Here is an 18583-nt window from a genome sequence, read left to right as displayed (position 1 = left end):
GGCTTCGTTATTCCTCCAGCAATTATATCTCTTTGATTAAATATAACTGATAATTTCATCAATAATTTTTAAAAAAATATGACAAATTTTTCACCTGACATTATCATTAACTATGATGATCTTTGAGCAAAAAAAAATTTTTTAACGAAGCTTTAAACTAAGTATCGAGAAAAAATTTTAAACACTTTAAAAATTTTAAACACAAAACCTCAACAAGTTTGAAGTTTGGCAATATTGCTAATGGTACTATTTTACCTATTTATGTTGTTTTTTAATCTAAACATTTGTGGAATGATTGAATAGAATTTAAGCCCAATAAAACCGTTTTTAACTTTTTTAAAGTAAAAAAAGATTGAAGTGTTTGATACTTTTTAGCTTCCATGGTGCTCTGTGAAAAAACCGTTGAGACTTCTCGCAGCACTTAAAATAAAATAGTGCAGTCGGGACGCAGTGGTTAGAGCCTAAGAACCAAGGGGTCCGTGGTACGATGCTGACTCTAGTTCAATAAACGACATTGGTAAGAAAAAAGGTGTGAATTTCCTAGTTAAATGCTGTTTCGCGTTGTTCTGTAATAAGAAAGTGAGGACTTTAGGGAGCACCTTAATAATCACCCACACACCAAAAAAATCCTCCAGCTAAAACTGCTCTCCTACAATCATATGATGCTGCTTTTTCTGCTTCCTTAAAGTGTTATTGAAGTTTGATGTTTACCAAATGGAAAAAATATGATGAAAGGATACAGAAAACTTTACCATAATCTGCTTTTCCACATCTTTCGTCTAAATTAATGCAAAAAACGGCATTAGACAACATCCCTACAAAAAAAACACAATTTCTGGTTTCAAAAAGAGTCATATTTTGTAAATAAAAATCATTTAAAGTTAAGATTAACTAAATAAAATGCCAAACAGTGGAACTCAGCAAATCTAATAGACATTATAAAAGATACGCCTATTGCCAAGAAAAGAAAATTGCACCTTTGACCATACATTACAACTTTAGACTAATCTTATTGCCTCATTTATTTGATATATAAGCTGAAATTACGAGTCTAAGCTGTAAAATATTAGTAAAAATTAATTTATTAACAAAATTAAATCTTTCTTCATTTAAAAATGTTCTGACAATAACTGTGCTGAATTTTCAGATTTCAATTAAGTTATTTGGAAAGACTGTTTATTAATGCATAATATGAAAAACGTTTCTTTTATTAATAAATTATTTCTATATTCTTGTAGTCTAAACTTAGTTCTACCCAGGACCATTACGCTTTGTGATTGTAATTTAATGTAGAACAAGTTATATTAACTTAAATTTCCTCAATACACAGTTTACGGTACTTTCGAAATGATACATGGAAAATACCACTATCACAGTATTCATATTCTAGGAAAAAATATTAAGAGATAAGCAATGAGCTGTTTGTTCTTTAAAGCGTAAATCAAGGAGCGCACAGTGGGCCAGTAGGTGGACAAAATGGGAAAAATTTTAGTTGTCTAATCTTGAAAACCTATTTAATTTTAGTATCTACATATATTAGGAGGAATCTATTGATAATTTATTTATATTAAATCCCTTAGTTACCAGGACTCTATTTGAATATTGAGATAAAATAAAAAAATAAAAAAATTATAAATAAGTAATTAACGGTGACATCAACGTTGTGTTATATTTCAATTACATCTACGTTTTTGAAACAAAAAATTAGTACATGTTATTCTAGAGTATTTAGAGATAAGAAAAACCAATGTGTGAAATAAATTTGTCATAGCATGTTATCTCAGTTATACTTTGAAAATCACAGATTAAAAAAAAAAATTTCTTAAGAAACTTATTTTTTGCCGCACAATAACTAATAGTTACCACAATTTGCCATGTGTTGTCTTATATTTATTTGAGCTATATGATGCTTCAATTGAGTTTTAATTGATTGCTCGTCCCCTTAAATCCCCGTTCAGATTTTATGTATGTTTTAACTTGTTTGCTATGGTACTAAATTTTGCATAGCAACAACTCATTTTTACATTAACGTTGTTTTAACAGTATTTTACTTGCGCTAAATACACAATATTGGGGTATGTATTAAAATGAGATTCAGAATTCTTAAGAGGTTAACTTTTTTTGGTTACTATGGATACCTTACTTTGCATAACATAGCAACAACATATTTTTGGTAGTTGTTAGTAATTTAATTACTAACACTGACAGTAATTTAATTACTTTTAATTTTAATTACTAACACTTGTAGTAACTTAATTACTAACAAGTATTAGTAGTCCAGGCGGCATATATATTATAACATTTTACTTTTAAATACAAAATACTTGTTACAATAATTATTTAGATATGGTTTTGTTAAACTTAGACATTCATAATTTTCTCCAAAAAAACAATCTTAGTATTTCAAAACAAAATATTACTGAAGATATATTAAAATTTATTCAGCCAAAATTTGCTGATTTTAAAGACGTTGATTTTAGACATGCTGCTCAACGATTTGTTTACTTGTATAAAAAAAAGTGGAAATCTGCAAACTATACTGTGAAAAATTTTGAAAAGAAGTTTGTGAACTGGCTTAATGAATATTTAATTGACAGAAAAAAAGACAATGAACCAACTGCAAGTAGACGTGGTCGAAAACCAGTTGCACTTGATAATAGTTCTAATAAAACTAAAAAACTGCGTGTATCTTGTTTAATTGAATCTCATTCATCCAATGAATTATTTTTTGCTGCTAATAAAAAATTTAGAGATGAATCTGTTGTTATTGCTGCCAAGAATGTTTTAAATATATCAAATACAGATAAAGCAACTAAATATTCAGCAGACGAAGCACTGGCTTTAATAATTGATGCAAGTCTGACAAAAGCTTCCTATCAATTGATTAGAAGCGGAGCCTTGGAGAAAGAATATAACATCTACCCCGCTTACAATGATGTAAGAGATGCAAAATTGAAATGTTATCCTGCAAACATAACAGTGGAGGACTATTCAGCTTCAGTTCCTTTAATAGATTTAATGACTCATACTTTGCAAAGAATCTGTGCAGTTCAGGAACCTGTGCTAAGGCACTTGATATTGAACGACAAAGCAATAAAAACAATGACACTAACGTGTAAGGCTTGTTTTGATGGTGCTACTGGCCAAAGCATTTATAAACAAGTTTTATCAGAACCCGACATTAACAGAGATTTAAAGCGTGAAGAATCATTATTTATTACTTGTCTTGTCCCATTGGATTTGACTGGATTTAACAACAGCAACGAAAAGGTGCCTATTTGGAGAAATCAAAAGTCGTCCTCCACAGCCTATTGTAGACCCATAAGATTTGCATACAAAATGGAATCCAAGGAATCTGTATTGAAGAAGATCAGTACATTAAAAGTGAGATAGAAAGCTTGGGTAGGATTTTATTAGAGGTTTGCGGATCTTCTATTGAAGTGAATTGTATTATTGAACTTACAATGATTGATGGGAAGGTTGAAACAATATTATCTGAAAAAAATAACTCATACCAATGCTGTTCAGTGTGTGGTGTCTCTCCAAAAATATGAATAGTCTTGATATCCTTAATATAGATTATACTAACAGAGAGTTCAAATATGGTCTTTCCAGTCTTCATGCATGGATTCGATTTTTTGAGATGTTATTGCACATTGCATATAAAAAAAAAACAAGAAAGTGGCAAGCAAGATCTAAAGAACACAAAGAAAAGGCATCTGTAGCAAAACAAAAGATTCAGACTGATTTTATGAACAAAATGGGACTTGTTGTTGATTTCCCTAGAAGTGGTGGTTCTGGAACAAGTAATGATGGCAATACCTCAAGGCGTGCTTTTGCAGCATATGAACAAACAGCTGAAATTCTGGGTATTGACCAAAACCTTATATTCTGATTTTACATTATCTTGGTAACGCTCTCTTCAGGATATGAAATAGGTTGTTAAAGTTCAAGGATTATTGTTTTGACACTTTTAGACTATATGTGTCCCTTTATCCATGGTATTACATGGCTCAATCAGTTCACAAAGTATTGATACATGGAAATGACATAATTAAAAGCCTTACATTACCCATCGGACTTATGTCAGAGGAAGCTCAAGAGGCTAGAAATAAAGACTTTAAATCTTATCGCGAAAATTTCAGCCAAAAAACATCCAGAAAAGCAACTAATACTGATCTTATCAATAGACTCCTAGTTTCCAGTGATCCTGTTATTTCATCATTGCGTAAATCAACATCACACCAAACAAATCATAAAGCATTTCCTTCAGATGTTTTACAATTACTTAAACAATCTTCAAACGATATTATTGTTTTATAATTTTTTGATGTAATTTAAAATTGATAACGTTTTCTTGCACTATTTTTTGCTTTTATTAATCTATACTTTGTAACTAAGGAAAGTATCCGGTAACTAAGCAATATAAGTATCCATAACAACTAAATTTAAAAAATTATCACTTTTGTAAGAAGTGTGATCTCATATTGGTACTCATGCCAAATTTAGTGAATATAGCACTTATAAAATAGCTGCAGATAACAAAAGTAGGTTGTTGCTAAGCAAAATAAAGGTATCCATAGCAACGAAATAAAAAATATTACCTTCATAAAAAGCGCAGACATCATATTAGTACTCATACTAATTTTAGTGAATATAGCTCTAATATTAAATTAGTTATGAATTTTGTCCAGTAAAAGTGCATTCTGGCCCACTGTGGAGCGGTACCAGATTTATATAAGTTGCGTATTTATTATGCATGAACATACTTACTCTATTTTTAAATTAGTTTATATTTTAAAGGGATAATAATACATTACATTATTTAAGAATTCACTTTCAATAAATTAATTTTATAAGTTTATGTCGTTTTCTTAAATCATAAATTTATCTATTGAAAGCCTAAGTATACATTTCCTTTTATCGATTAAATATGAAAAGTTCAGTTCGCTTGAATGCTTCTAAGTTGCAGATTTGATTAACAAGCAATTTTTACATATAAAATACATTAAAACGTTCCCCCATTTATTAACGCCGAATATTTAGTCCTTAATTTTAGGCGAACCAGGCGGACAATTCAAAATTTTCCGACTATCTTGATCGACTTCTTGATCTTGAAACTGATCGCCTGGCAAAGCTTCGTGATCTGCTTCTACCGCGAGGACTACGAGACCGTGAGCGTGCCACAGGTGATCGTGAAGCTGGCGAGCGAGTGCGCTTCTTTGGTGAACGACTACGACTTCGAGACCGTGATTCCGATTGTCCACGATAAGTCTGTAAAAGGCAGAAGAAATTAAAAAGAAAAACTAAAATTAAATCTAAACTTTAAAAAACAAAGTTTTTGCATTAAAAATGCCAAAATTAAAAAAAAACTATTTGAAAAAACTACTCGTTAAAAATTAGGAAATTTATTTTACTCGTAATTAAATCAAGAGGATTACATGCAGGTGTTTGACACAGAAAATCACGAGCTACACCAAAGGACATAAGTTACACTTACACTAATTAGTTTAATTCTTTTTCCAAAAAGCTCGGAGCCATCAAGTTTTCGCAATGCATTTTTCATATCGCTGCTAGACGCAAACTCAACGACTCTGAAAAAAAAATAACACCAAACTATTTAATCACATAAAAATAAAAAAATACATAAATCTGCTTTCAATATCAAAGCCAAAAAACTTCTTGCTAGGTTCATAGTGCGTACAAACATCTTGTAAAACTTGTGCTACCAAAACTTAAGGGTGTTAGGAGCTTTAAAATTTATTAAATATACTGTTTTAATGACTCATGTCGACTCATACTGATGTTTCTAATTATGACTAATAGATATCTTCTATGAATAAGATTAGTATAACTAAGATATACAAAATTTGTAATGGATTGAAACTTTATAAATATACTGCCAAGTATTTACGAATTACCATGCCAACTAACTGATAAAACTGGATTTTCAGATAACTTAATGATTAAGTACTGACAATATTCAATTACTTCAGTAAAACGCTTTTTTAAAAAAAACTAAACAACTTTGAATAATGCACCAATAGTTGTGTTTAAATTTATTCCACCATTTCACATGTTTGTTCGTCTGTAATATCTTTTCTTTTAAAAATACAACTTATATATCCAATGGCACCACAACTTACCCTTCACCCATTTTTTCTCGATGACACTTTGCAAAAGTAACTTCTCCAGCTTGTCTGAAGTAATCTTTAATATCCTAGAATTAAAACAAGAAGAATAGAAAAAATACAACAGCATATACTAAATACTAAACAAATTTTTAGGAACTGGTGAGTTAGGCAAAAACTTAGTTACAGTAACTCAAATAGAAAATAATCATTGATAAATACAAACTTTGTAAACTCTTATAAATCTTGATGCAGCACCAGTCTGAAATTAAACTGAATTTTGGAACCAGGGGTTAACACATACCTGGCACTACAAAAACTAATACCAAAACTCAAGTAACCATTCAAAACAAACAAAATATCCAACAGGAATCCAGCCAAAAACAACATTATATTCTTTTGGTAATCCAGAAGTACAAAACCACACCAATTAAGGACAGTGTGAACAAGAACAACCACACCAAGGTAAGTGTGATCAAGTACTTAGTTATGAAACTCCTCCCTTCATATCATTACATTCACAAGCCACAAAGAATTAACAAACACACTGTAACAAAATAAAGTTTTGTTAGTTTGTACACAACTCCATATACTAATTCTGTATTAAACTTTTACACAGAATAAAACAATTTACTAACTAATGTTGTTATTCTCTGGCAGACTTTATAAAACAAAAAATACTTATTTATAAACCTATAAATAAAAAAATAAAAAGAACCTAAATTCATATGAATTAACAAATTAATAAAACCTTCAAATAGATTACAGCTTTTTTGATAAACTATAAAGAAAGTTTTAGTAACTTGTTTGTTTTTCCTCATAGTCTTGCAAAAAATAAAATCATATTTGATATTTATAAAATACAATATAGAATTTTTGCTTTTAAAATAAATATCTTGCCAATTATATAACATAATAGAGGACATTTTGATAACTACAGAATATTAATTTTATAGAAATCTTATAATGACCTGTTGCTAAATCCCCTTGTTTAAATATAATTTTAGCGGCCGTAAGTGTGGAGATTATATCACTAAACAAAATAAATAATAAATGATAATACAAACCTGTAAAACTTATTAACTTAAATTCTATTAAAATGATTTACATTTAGTAAAGCTGCAAAAATACTGAGATCTGATAGAAAGAATGATTTCCTTTTTTTTAAGTAAACCAATAAAAGAAAATAAACCTTAAACAGGTTTTTTAAATACAAAATCTTGATTTCATTTCTTTCATATAGATGCAAACATAATAAGAATTAGAAACACAGAACTACAGTACACTTGATAGTAAAATGAAAATAAACGCTAAAAGTTTAAGTAAAAAAAATTCAATTACTATTATTAACTACATCTTTACAACAACTTAAAAACTAATGGTATGTAGCAATTTGAACAACATGATATGAAATAGAAATTACTTTAAGCGAAACAAAATCATTATTAAATTCACAAGTAACAAAAATTTTGAATGCAGTAAGCTTAGTGTTATCTAATATTGTTTACGATGTAAAGTCCTCCACAAGTTCATTATCCTAAGAATACTTTCAATTGACTTTTTATCTCTGGTAAATTTCTAGGTTACCTTTTTTGTCACTAACTTATGACCAAATTATTATGAAAAGGCATAAAACCTGTTTTGACTCAAAAATGTTTCACTAATTTGAATTAGTAACTCAAATTTTCGAGATCTAGACTGCAAATAAATAAAAAAACCAGTAAAAGAGCAACAACCGAATAAAAAAAGTGAAATAGAATATTGCTATTCAACTTGATTTGCTCCTAACAGCTGTCAATTGTTGGTGATCCGAGGCTTACTGGAAATGCATGACTTTTTGATTATTAAGCAGTGGCTTCTACATCAGTATATCATTAAATATAAAAAATATTTAAACTAGTTTAGTTTGCTGATCAGTTGATTAAATCAATATAAAAGTTAAAGCAGTTCCATACAGCAATTTATTATTTTCAATATATTTAAAGAATATTACAGAATACTACTTGCTTCTACTATTCTTTTCTGTTATCAATTATCATACTTAGTCATACTTATCACTTTGTTTGATTGCTTAATATTTTTCTATACATTTCTGTGTTAAATAAAAAAAACTAAAAACTTTTAGTCTAGCAACTTTTTTTTTTTAAAAACAAAACAACAAACAACAACAACAACAAAAAACAACACTTTACTTATTAAAGTGGTTGTTATTTTTTGGAAGTTATTAGACTACTTCTGATCTTGAACCGGATTGAATCAATGGTAAAATAATAACATAAAAAGTATAAAAATCCGTGTCAGATAGTTAGACCTACAAAAACCTCAACCTACTAAGTTGTTCTACAAAAAGAAAATCTGCTAAAAAGTGGAACTAATTTTCAAATAACCTACTGAGGCCTAAATTGTTTTCGACCGATTATAGTCTTTTATTTTCACCCAATTTATGACGTTATCATTTTCGACCTATTTTATTGATTTGATTTTATTAATTTATATTATTTTATAGTCAGTAATAAATTTTATTTTATTGATTTTTAACCAATTTGAGATAAATTATCTGGTTATTAACCGATTATCTGGTCGATGTTTTTAATGTTTTTTTAAACTACAATTTAAAAAAAAATAAATAACAATCAATAAGTTTTCTAAGCATTCATCGAACATTATACATCCAGATTCTGATGACAGCGCTTCAACCATTGCGTCAAGGCTGATCAGATTTTGTATTCAAATCAACAATAATATATACAAAATAATATCGAAAAGGCGTAGTTACAAAATTGAAAATAGAACAGGTTGAAAATTCAGTAGGTTGGAAAATTAGTAGTACATGTTTTAATTGTAAATATAAAATGTAAATATAAAAATCAAAAGTTTTCAGTTGAAAATTAAAAACATAATCTACGATTTGTGAAATTTCAAAATAAGGTTGAGTAGACCACCTTACAAATCCTGTTAATTTTTAATATAAAAACTAACAGTATAACAATTACTTTCAATCAGATGGAATTCAATCAGATGATTGAAGTAGACAAGTTAGCTTCAGAAAAAAAAAGTTCAATAAGGTAAAAGCCGTGCTTTTTACCTGAAGTTAACATTAACATTCAAATTATTTTCACAGATTAGCTTTAAAACATATTCCAAAAAATTAGCATTAATTACATATTTACATTCTGAATAAATATTAATGTGATTTCAAAAAGTTAATTTTTTATACTTTTATTGCATTTCATAAAAACAGAGACTAAATCTATAGTGATACAATGTCGATATGACAAAATAAAATTACAATAACTATTATTTAGAACTTTAACTAAATATTGTAAACATTATATGTATTCTAATCAGTTAGATACAATTTTGTTTTTATATTCGAAGAGGATAAGCAGCAATAGTGCAAGTTAAGAGTGAGGTAAATAAGTATAAGATAATTGATTTATATTGCATTTCTGTAAATGAGAATGGCTAAATGTTAATTTTTGAACATTTCCATTGAAAAACTCATTTAATAATAAAAAGTAAAAATCAAGTGAATAAATAAATGCAATAAATAGACACTAAAAAACTATTTAATCTAACTTGTTTCTTGAATTAACAACCGCTGTTTAAACATAGATCAAAAAATAATAATGAACAGCACTTAATATTCTTAATGTACAATATTGATAAATAAAACATGGTTCTTAATCAACTATAAAACTATAAAAAAAATCCAATCTTGGACATTTTGCTTTTTATTACATTACCTAAACAAGGTTCCTGTGTAAAGAAACAAGTTTTTGTTTAAGTAAAACTTAAAAGAACCACTTCTTTGTGTCAATTAAAACTAACTTATTCCTACACAAAAACATTGAAATCAAAAGTGTGTATTATTTAATATAAAACATTGTATATCTTTTTACTACTATTCAGGCCTTGTAACAAAATTTTGTTGCATAACATCGAGAAAAAAAACACTGAACACACACACACACACACACATATATATATATATATATATATATATATATATATATATATATATATTTATATATATATATGACTCTGCTTTGATATTTATATTGTTGAAAGTTAAATTGTGTCAGTAGTGTATTTCTAAGTACCGATTTGTAATTAAAGTTATTTTAAACCAGGCTAAAAACCATTTTAACAATATATCTAAAACAAAAATTACTAATGAAATTTAAATTCGGTATTTGAAGAAGATAATATTCTTATCATTTATTTCCTAAAACAACCTCATAAATAACATAGTTATTTTTGTTTGCAATGTCACATTTTATTACATTTTTTAAACATATTTAACAAACTATTTTTAACGAAGATTTCGGACAGATTTTATGCATATGCATACAACATAGCAGTTCTTAACAAAGCCTGACTATTAAATTAACAACTAGTTAATTTAAACAATTAATTTTGAATTTTAAAAAATAAATATTTTAAATCATATTTTTTTTACTTGAAATTTATTTGAATCAAACTATAAAATCAAAATTTTTTTTGAACACACAACAGATGTACCGTGAAAACATGACATACCTGCCAACTACACCTTGTTGATACATTTTCTATGACCAGACGAAAATCTGTGTTATATGGTCGACCATATCTAAATTTTACCACAACTATTTCAATATTTGGGTATATCACCAGGTACATTACCAAAATATTGTCAAACTTCTAAAAAAATTCTTGTGATAAATAAATAAAAGAGTTAAATTAAACTTATATCAGATTAGACACAATGATAAATTGGCTTCAAATGACAACAATAAAGTATTACACACAAAACACATTTCAAAGTTTGCATTAAATCTTTTAAAATGCTCAAGTTAACATTAAAAAAAAATAATTGTATTTTGGCCAGTGCAGGCAGCACAAAATTATCCCATAAACAGTGATCAGATCAACTTGAAATTAGGCCAGAATTAATTTTTATGAAAAAATTTATTCAAAACTTGCTCTTTGATGTAAAAATGGTAGACAAGGAAAGAAGACAAGTAAATCTTTAAAAAAGTATGGTCAGGGAGGAGGAGTACTTACTTTTTTTATTCTGTTAGAATCATAAGAAACTGTAGAAAATATTTAGCTGATAACATTATTTAAATTGCGCTACTCAAAAAACTGTATTTTGGCCAAATTTTAAGTGTTTCCAAACCACTGTGCATACCATCGAAAAAGCACCATATTCAACAGTTTTCGTTTAATACAAAAATATTGTTTATTCTTTGATACTGTTTTGTTTTTGTTAAAATATTAAAAATAAGACCCTGGGAAAAGATTACTGTAGGTTAACTAAATAAATATTATTTCAAGCTGTACTTTGATGTTTCATATATGTACTAATTACACACAAATATTAAATTTTGTTATCTACTCTATAAATGAAAATGCTGCAGGTTAGTCCTCTTTCATCAACTGTACTAATTTATACCAATAAAATTAAAGAAACTAAAAAATATCAAAGCAAAAAATGGATTATATTTCTTTGTATGTATCACTAGTAGTTCAGTAAATCAAATTTAGTGTATTCTACTACATAACATATTTTTAATAGAATGAAGAAGTTCATTTGAATTAGCTTTGAAAAATAACTCTGGTGTTAGACACTTGGCTTAAAGCCTAAAAGTTTTTAGAAACCGATCCAAAACAAAGTTAACAAGTTTTTATGTAAAGTAAATAATTTTTGTTTTAAAAAAAAAACAATTGCTTTAAAATAGGTTTTGAATACAAAACTTATAAAAAAAAAATCAAGACACAAAAAGAAAAAAATCAAACCAAAATTATTAAAAATTCTGCAACACTGTAATTACCTTGAACTAAAGCCTCCCCTATCTCTACTAAAAGAAAAACAGAAAGAAAAAATATTAGAATAAACATCTCTCTCTCAATACATAAAAACATATATATATATATATATATATATATATATATATATATATATATATATATATATATATATATATATATATATATATATATATATATATATATATATATATATATATATATATGTATGTATGTATATATATATATATATACGAATTTTTAAACAATTTTAACTTTAAAGTTTTACCTCCTTTCTCTTTCTCTATCTCTATAACCACCATCATACTTATCAGAACGACCTGAAGGTTTAGCATACTCAACTTGAAGTCTAAAAAAATAAAAATAAAAAACAAATAATAAAAAATAATAAAAAGTAAAATCACCTAATCGCAACTACATGGTGGCCTAAGTTCGGCCACCATGTAACTTCAGTCATTTAAAAAAATATAAAAAAAGCATGCAATACTCAAATTTTACAAACTTTTTTTTCTCAAATAATATTTGCAATTAGTAAATAAAGTTTGTAAAATCTATAATAAAAAAAACAATGTTTAAATGCAATCTGCTGAAATAATTCTTTAGCAAAACAACAGTTTGAAAAAATGTTGTTTTGCTAAAGAAAAATATATTTTTATAATGACAATTTTATAGTGATAATGACCAAAGTAATAAAATAGTTGACTAATTACAATTAAAATTAAAAATACTATTTATATTTAAAAAGGCCTTTTTAATGTGCTTCTTCTTGTTTTCTTTGGTGGCCCAAAAGACTTTTTTTTGTTGAGCCTGGGGAGACGCCCTCCTTAGTTACTGGTATTACCTGAATTTATATCATAATTTTACAATAAAACAACATTTAAAAAATAGTTTTCATTATTTATGATGTTAAGTTTGTGATACATTATTAGTATTTGTATAGCAACCAAAATTATGAGATGGTATTGAAAGTTCGGTCAAAGTAGATGTTTTCATTCTAAATTAAATATTGAGTACTAGTTTTTATTTTTCATTTACAATATCAATTATCAATATAATTTTCTGCACATTTCAGGAAAAAAAATTTAAAGATTTTTTATATATGCATGATAAATATTCAAAGCTTAAGTGACCGAACTTAGACGATTTTACGGTAATTTTAATTATTTCATGCTCTGATAAGTTAAAATTTAAAGTTTAAAAAATTTGGAGTTAAAAAAAACTCTGTAAAGTAAATTAATAAAAAAAAAAAAAATAATACTTTCTAACAATTCTTTATAAAAATAGAAACAAAAAATTCAAGCAATTAATTTGTATTGCAGTGTGAAGATTTAAATTAACTTATTCACCATTTAAAATAGCTTTAAAAAACTCTTTCTAAAAGTGTTTTTAAAGTAATCTTTAAAAACACTTTTAGAAAGACATGGACAAATTTAAAACATTAAATTTTTAAGATAAATTTAAACAAAGTTTAAGTGTTAAAAAAACACATGCCTAAAAAAACACATACTTAAAAAAAATTAAATAAAACATTTAATTAACATAAAATGTATTTGTTTTAAAAAACATTATAATTGAAGTTTATTAAATTTATTGCCTTCGCGTAAAATAAAAAAGATCAACAATCAAAAGTTATTTATAACGTAGCAATCTTTTTAATAGAATTTTAAATTGTTCAAACATTAAAGCAGCTGTGGTCAAGTTGTAAAGAAAATAAATAAATAAGCGTGGTCAGTTACAAGTCATTATAACACATTATTCCTGTCAAAGCCTGTAATAATGTCTAATTAAAAGGAAAATGGATTAGAGAGAGAAGAAACAATCAGCCTTCCTTAAACTATATCAATTCAATTATAGGTAACTATATTATAGTTTATTAACAGGACCTTATCATATCAGAACATTAAAAGCCACCTCGGCTAACTATAATGTTTTCTCAGTATATCTAAAGAAATTATCATCAGTTTTTATATGAGCGCAAGGATACTCATCATTGAAAACATGTTCAAACTTTCATACTCCGAAAAATGGAAAAGAAAAATAAAAAAAAAAATTAGGGAAATTTATAGAAAAATTTATTAGAGAAATAGTAGAAACTTTATGTAATCTTTACATAAAAATCCTGTTCATCACTCATATTTATATTGGAGAGTTGTATCCTTGTTCTAAATAACCTAGTTTTAAAACAAGTTCTATACTTTCCAAGAGAATACCACTTGTAATCAGGGGTAAAAACAATAATTACTATCAATATTCTATAAAAAGTTTTTTAAAGTATGTCATGTTGGGTCTATAGGAAATAAAATTGTATAAAAAGTTTAAAAATATTCATCATTTTATTAAAAACACACAGAAAAAAAAATTATAATTAAAAAATCTTGTTGAATTCCCTTTTTTTGTTTTTACTTAAAAAATGTCATTTTCTGTTCAATAAAATCTAAAGTAATAATTTATTAATAAAATGATATATATTTTTAGAAATTTCAAATAATTTTGCTTTATTTGAGACCCAACATGACTATTTTTTTTTAACTTTTAAATAATATATAATATCTGTCCAACAACATCTGAAATTTCATTGATGACAAAATCTGTGCAACTACATCTGGAGATTTTACAGATTTAGTTACAACTTTTCAATTATGTTAAGAATAACTACATATGCACAACTACACCTGAGAATTCTATAGATGTAGTTACATCTTTTCAATGATATTAAAAATAACTACAGGATTTTATGAAATTATTAAACAACAATGCATTATTTTAACCAGATGTAGTTACATCTGTGAAAAAATTATTAAGCAATAATGCAAGCACAAGCAGTCGCACATCTTATTTGTTCATGTTTAAAGTAATTTTTTAGACACCGACCACGGCAGTTCGCATCTTTTAACTTAAAAAATGTTTCAATAATTCACGACAAAAGGATGTTTAATGGTCGCATGCTTTTTCCGTGTGGACAAAAAAGGCATGCGACTGTATGCGCTTCCCGGAAAGGCTTGATAATGCATTATTTCAACCAGATATAGTTACATAAATAGTTTTTTTCAGATGTAGTTACGATATTCTTCCAGATGTTATTGGACTTGGAGAAAAATTACCAGATGTAGTTACATCTCCCTAAAGATGTTGTTAGGGCCATTCAATTTCCAGATAATATTAAACAGATGTTGTTGGAGAAAAAAAATACAGTTTATTTTGGACTACTCTACAGATGTTGTTGGGCAGATATTAAACTTAGAAATAAAAAAAATAAAATTAAGTAAAAAATAAATCAACAATGAGCAAAGCAACATTTTTTTTTAATTATGACGCCTGTCATGCTTATAATAAAGAAAATCTTTATTATTTGTGTTCATATTAAAGAAAATGTTTACATTTAACTTAATAATAAATGTATTAAAAAAAAACAAGTCTTCTCTATTTTACACTGTATCATAATATATATGTATTACACAAGCCGGTAATAAAATATATTACACAGTTGTTATAATATACACTGCAATCAAAAGAATTATAGATAATTTGTAAGATCACTTAAAATTATTTCAAAATATATTTTACTAAAACATATTTGATACTTTATTTAACTTTCATAAAAAAAAAATTTGCTAAGAGTTTTCTTTTATGCCATTTTTAAGTATAATACAATGAAAAGTCAGACAAATGTAGGACTATAGAAACGCATTAAGCTTAAAACTTATCAGTTGATGTATGCAAACATCACTGTAACTAATGCAGCTTAACAAAGCAAAATAAAAACAAGTCTTGATTTTAAAATGTTTTGATTTAGTGTTTAAGTTAAAAAAATAAAAATAAAAACTACAGCAAAAACAAATCTATTTACTAAATATTTTATTTTACTTGACATAGAAAGGTTTTCATAAATATAATTAGAACCTGCATTATGAAAATTAGATTAAAGAAAATCATAAAACTTTTTAAATTTTAACTAAAAGTTCAAACATTTTGTTTAAATTTAACTTTTTTTTTTTATCAATATTTTTAACCAACTGAAATGAACCTGAATGAAATGTTTTTATTATTTGTAATAAAGTGAAAGTGGATAAAAAAAACTTATTTTACAGTACCTTTCCTTATAAAATACACAAAATTATTATCCTTGAGCTCATTTTTTAATATAGATTACTTCATGAAGCTGCTGAGTAGAGTGACTGAGTTACTTCATAACACATTTAGTACTAATCCATATATATATAATAAAAATATAATATAGTATTACCTTGCTCCCATTAATTCTTTGCCGTTTAATTCATAAATAGCATCATCAGCATCTCTACGATCATCAAAAACCTGTTGAAAATATAAAATAAAAACATGCTTAAGTAAAATGAAATAAAAAAACGTTAAAAAAATTAATAATTTTAACATTAAAAATGTTCATTTAATCAAGTTAAAACATTTTATTAATCAAAGTAAACTATATTTTCTCACGGAATAAGCCTGCAAATATTTTACAGCATATATTGTTCAAAAGACAATTATTAACTTACCACAAACCCATAACCAGTTTTTACTACAACTTCTTGAATAGTTTTTGAAAAGCCATGATCCTTAAAAAATCTTTCTAGATCTCTGGTACGAGCATCAGGAGAGAGATGCCCAATGAATAACTTATATCTACTCATTGTAAGAAAGATTAAGTTAAATGCTCTTGAAAAATAACACGGCGATATAAAGAAAGAATGAGGCGAGAATGGGCTGACGAAGATGAAGGAAAATATGATTAATGCGCTTACAGTGATCAGCTATCATAAAAAGTTAAATTTATTTCCTTACATAACACTTTCTCAAACGATTTTGTTAAAATTTAATTTTAGTATGAAAGATCAACAAAATTCGAATTTTAAGCTGGTATTTCACTTTAATAAATACAAAGCGTAATTTGTGATACTCAATAAATAATGCAATTTTTAAATGCGTCTATAGGGGATTTTATATTCAGGTGTTAGTTACAACAAAACGTAACGATAGAGTTTAAATTAAACTTATAAAAAATTGATTATTCGAAAAGATTTGTACAATAAAAAATATATATGCAGAATTAAATGATTTGTTTTTGTGCATTATTTATATATATTTTTGAAAAACACTTACTGTAAAATGATTTAAAACCTTTTATGTTTTCAAGCAGCACTCAGACCCGTATCGTGAAAATTTTTAGAGGGGTGGGGGTCATTTTTGATTAAAAAAAAAAGGCAGCTGGAACAACAACAAAAAATCTTGCTCATCTTTTTATAATAAAATTCGCGTGAAACAATGAAAACTTGATAAAAAAAGGGGCGTCGATTGTGATTTTACAAATAAAACGAGAGGGGAGGGGGGTGGGTGAATCCTTAAAAAGTACCGGCTGTCAGCCGGCGGCTGACTCCTAAAAAACAAAAAGGTTCTCAAAACTTGAATTTCCCCGACTGAAATGTGTCCTATACTCGACTATGTTCCTTAAAAAACCTTCTTTGGGGGAAGGGTATTACATCCTCGTAAAATTGCTTCTGCCAGTACTTCTTTCGAACGGCTTTATTTAACCTGAAATCAAATTTCTTTTTATTTTCAATTTAATGGGCATTTAGCAAGACATTTTTATTTGTTTTAAATCCAAATGGTACCATTTGGATATGAATGTATCTATATAAGAACGTTCTTATATAGATACATACATACACATTTCGTATATTTTGCGCGTAAATTTTTGTCGCTAAAAATAGTTCTTTTAAATTATAGTTACTATTTCCATATACATAAGAATGTATATATATACAGGGCTAACGATAGGGGGGGGGGGAAGAACATACCCCCTCCTTTTTTTTAATTTTGCTTTTCCAGAAGGACATTTTTTTAAAGTTGTTTTTAGATATAAAGGACTTTTTTAAGAAATTAACTATTGTGCCCCCCCCCCCTCTTTGAAACCTATGTCGTCGGCCTTTTTCAATATACACTCTTTTGAGAGGTTATGTGTCGCTGTAAATATTTGACCTTAATTTGTTTAATTGTTTAGTAACAACTATTTTGTGAGCGAAATCAGAAGTACTTTTGGTGTTTGATGTTATATTATATTTTTTATTCGTATTTCTGGAATGAGAAGATGCAACGCAAGCAAAAATAAGTTTTATCAACCTTATATCGGAAATAGCATTTAACCAGGAAGTACACGCCTTCTTTCTTACCAATGATGCATATATGGCATCAAAAAAAGTAACTCCAGTTCTGAAGTTAGAACTCTAACCACTACACCACGGCAGTCTAATTTGCAAAACTCTGTTCTGCCGATATGTCGTGTAAAGGTCTGGCAGGCAGACCATCGATCTTTGATGAAGATTAACTAAAGACTTTAAGATACGTCTGTCGCTACAACATATGGATGTCACACAAATTGAATGAACAAAATATGATACATTGAATCTCTATCTGCAATTAACTAATTAAACGCAATAATGTCGTTAATTTTAAAGCGTATGATAATGGGTAATAAAAGGTGGATTTCTATAGTAATGTAAAACCCATAAAGTCTTATGAAAAACAAGATGAGCCTCCGCAAACCACAACAAATTATTCATGACCCAAAAATTATGTTTTGCGTATGTTAAATTTTTAAAGGTATTGTCTATTAAGAGCTTATTCCG

At 27.1% G+C, this 18583-nt stretch overlaps 1 protein-coding gene across 1 annotated transcript; it reads right to left on the bottom strand.

Annotated features, from left to right (window-relative positions):
• Positions 1-4946: 4946 nt before the first annotated feature.
• On the bottom strand, positions 4947-16703 carry LOC100212260 (serine/arginine-rich splicing factor 5). Its single transcript, XM_065799221.1, has 8 exons — positions 16457-16703; positions 16186-16256; positions 12211-12291; positions 11948-11974; positions 10674-10743; positions 6147-6220; positions 5501-5594; positions 4947-5274 (listed from the first exon to the last, which is right to left on the bottom strand). The coding sequence occupies exons 1-8, from the start codon at positions 16589-16591 to the stop codon at positions 5092-5094; spliced, it is 735 nt and encodes a 244-aa protein (XP_065655293.1). The 5' UTR covers positions 16592-16703; the 3' UTR covers positions 4947-5091.
• Positions 16704-18583: the final 1880 nt, after the last annotated feature.

The sequence above is a fragment of the Hydra vulgaris genome, chromosome 06 (genome assembly GCF_038396675.1).
Source record: "Hydra vulgaris chromosome 06, alternate assembly HydraT2T_AEP".
Taxonomy (NCBI): Eukaryota; Metazoa; Cnidaria; class Hydrozoa; order Anthoathecata; family Hydridae; genus Hydra; species Hydra vulgaris.
This window is presented reverse-complemented; position numbering and strand designations above follow the sequence as displayed.

Excerpts from the sequence above, each read along its gene's own strand:
- LOC100212260 (XM_065799221.1), bottom strand. The coding sequence starts at position 16,591 with ATGAGTAGATATAAGTTATTCATTGGGCATCTCTCTCCTGATGCTCGT. Across the intron at positions 16,257-16,456 it reads AAACTGGTTATGGGTTTGTG|GTTTTTGATGATCGTAGAGA; the intron begins GTAAGTTAATAA and ends TATTTTCAACAG. Across the intron at positions 10,744-11,947 it reads AGGGGAGGCTTTAGTTCAAG|ATATGGTCGACCATATAACA; the intron begins GTAATTACAGTG and ends GGTAAAATTTAG.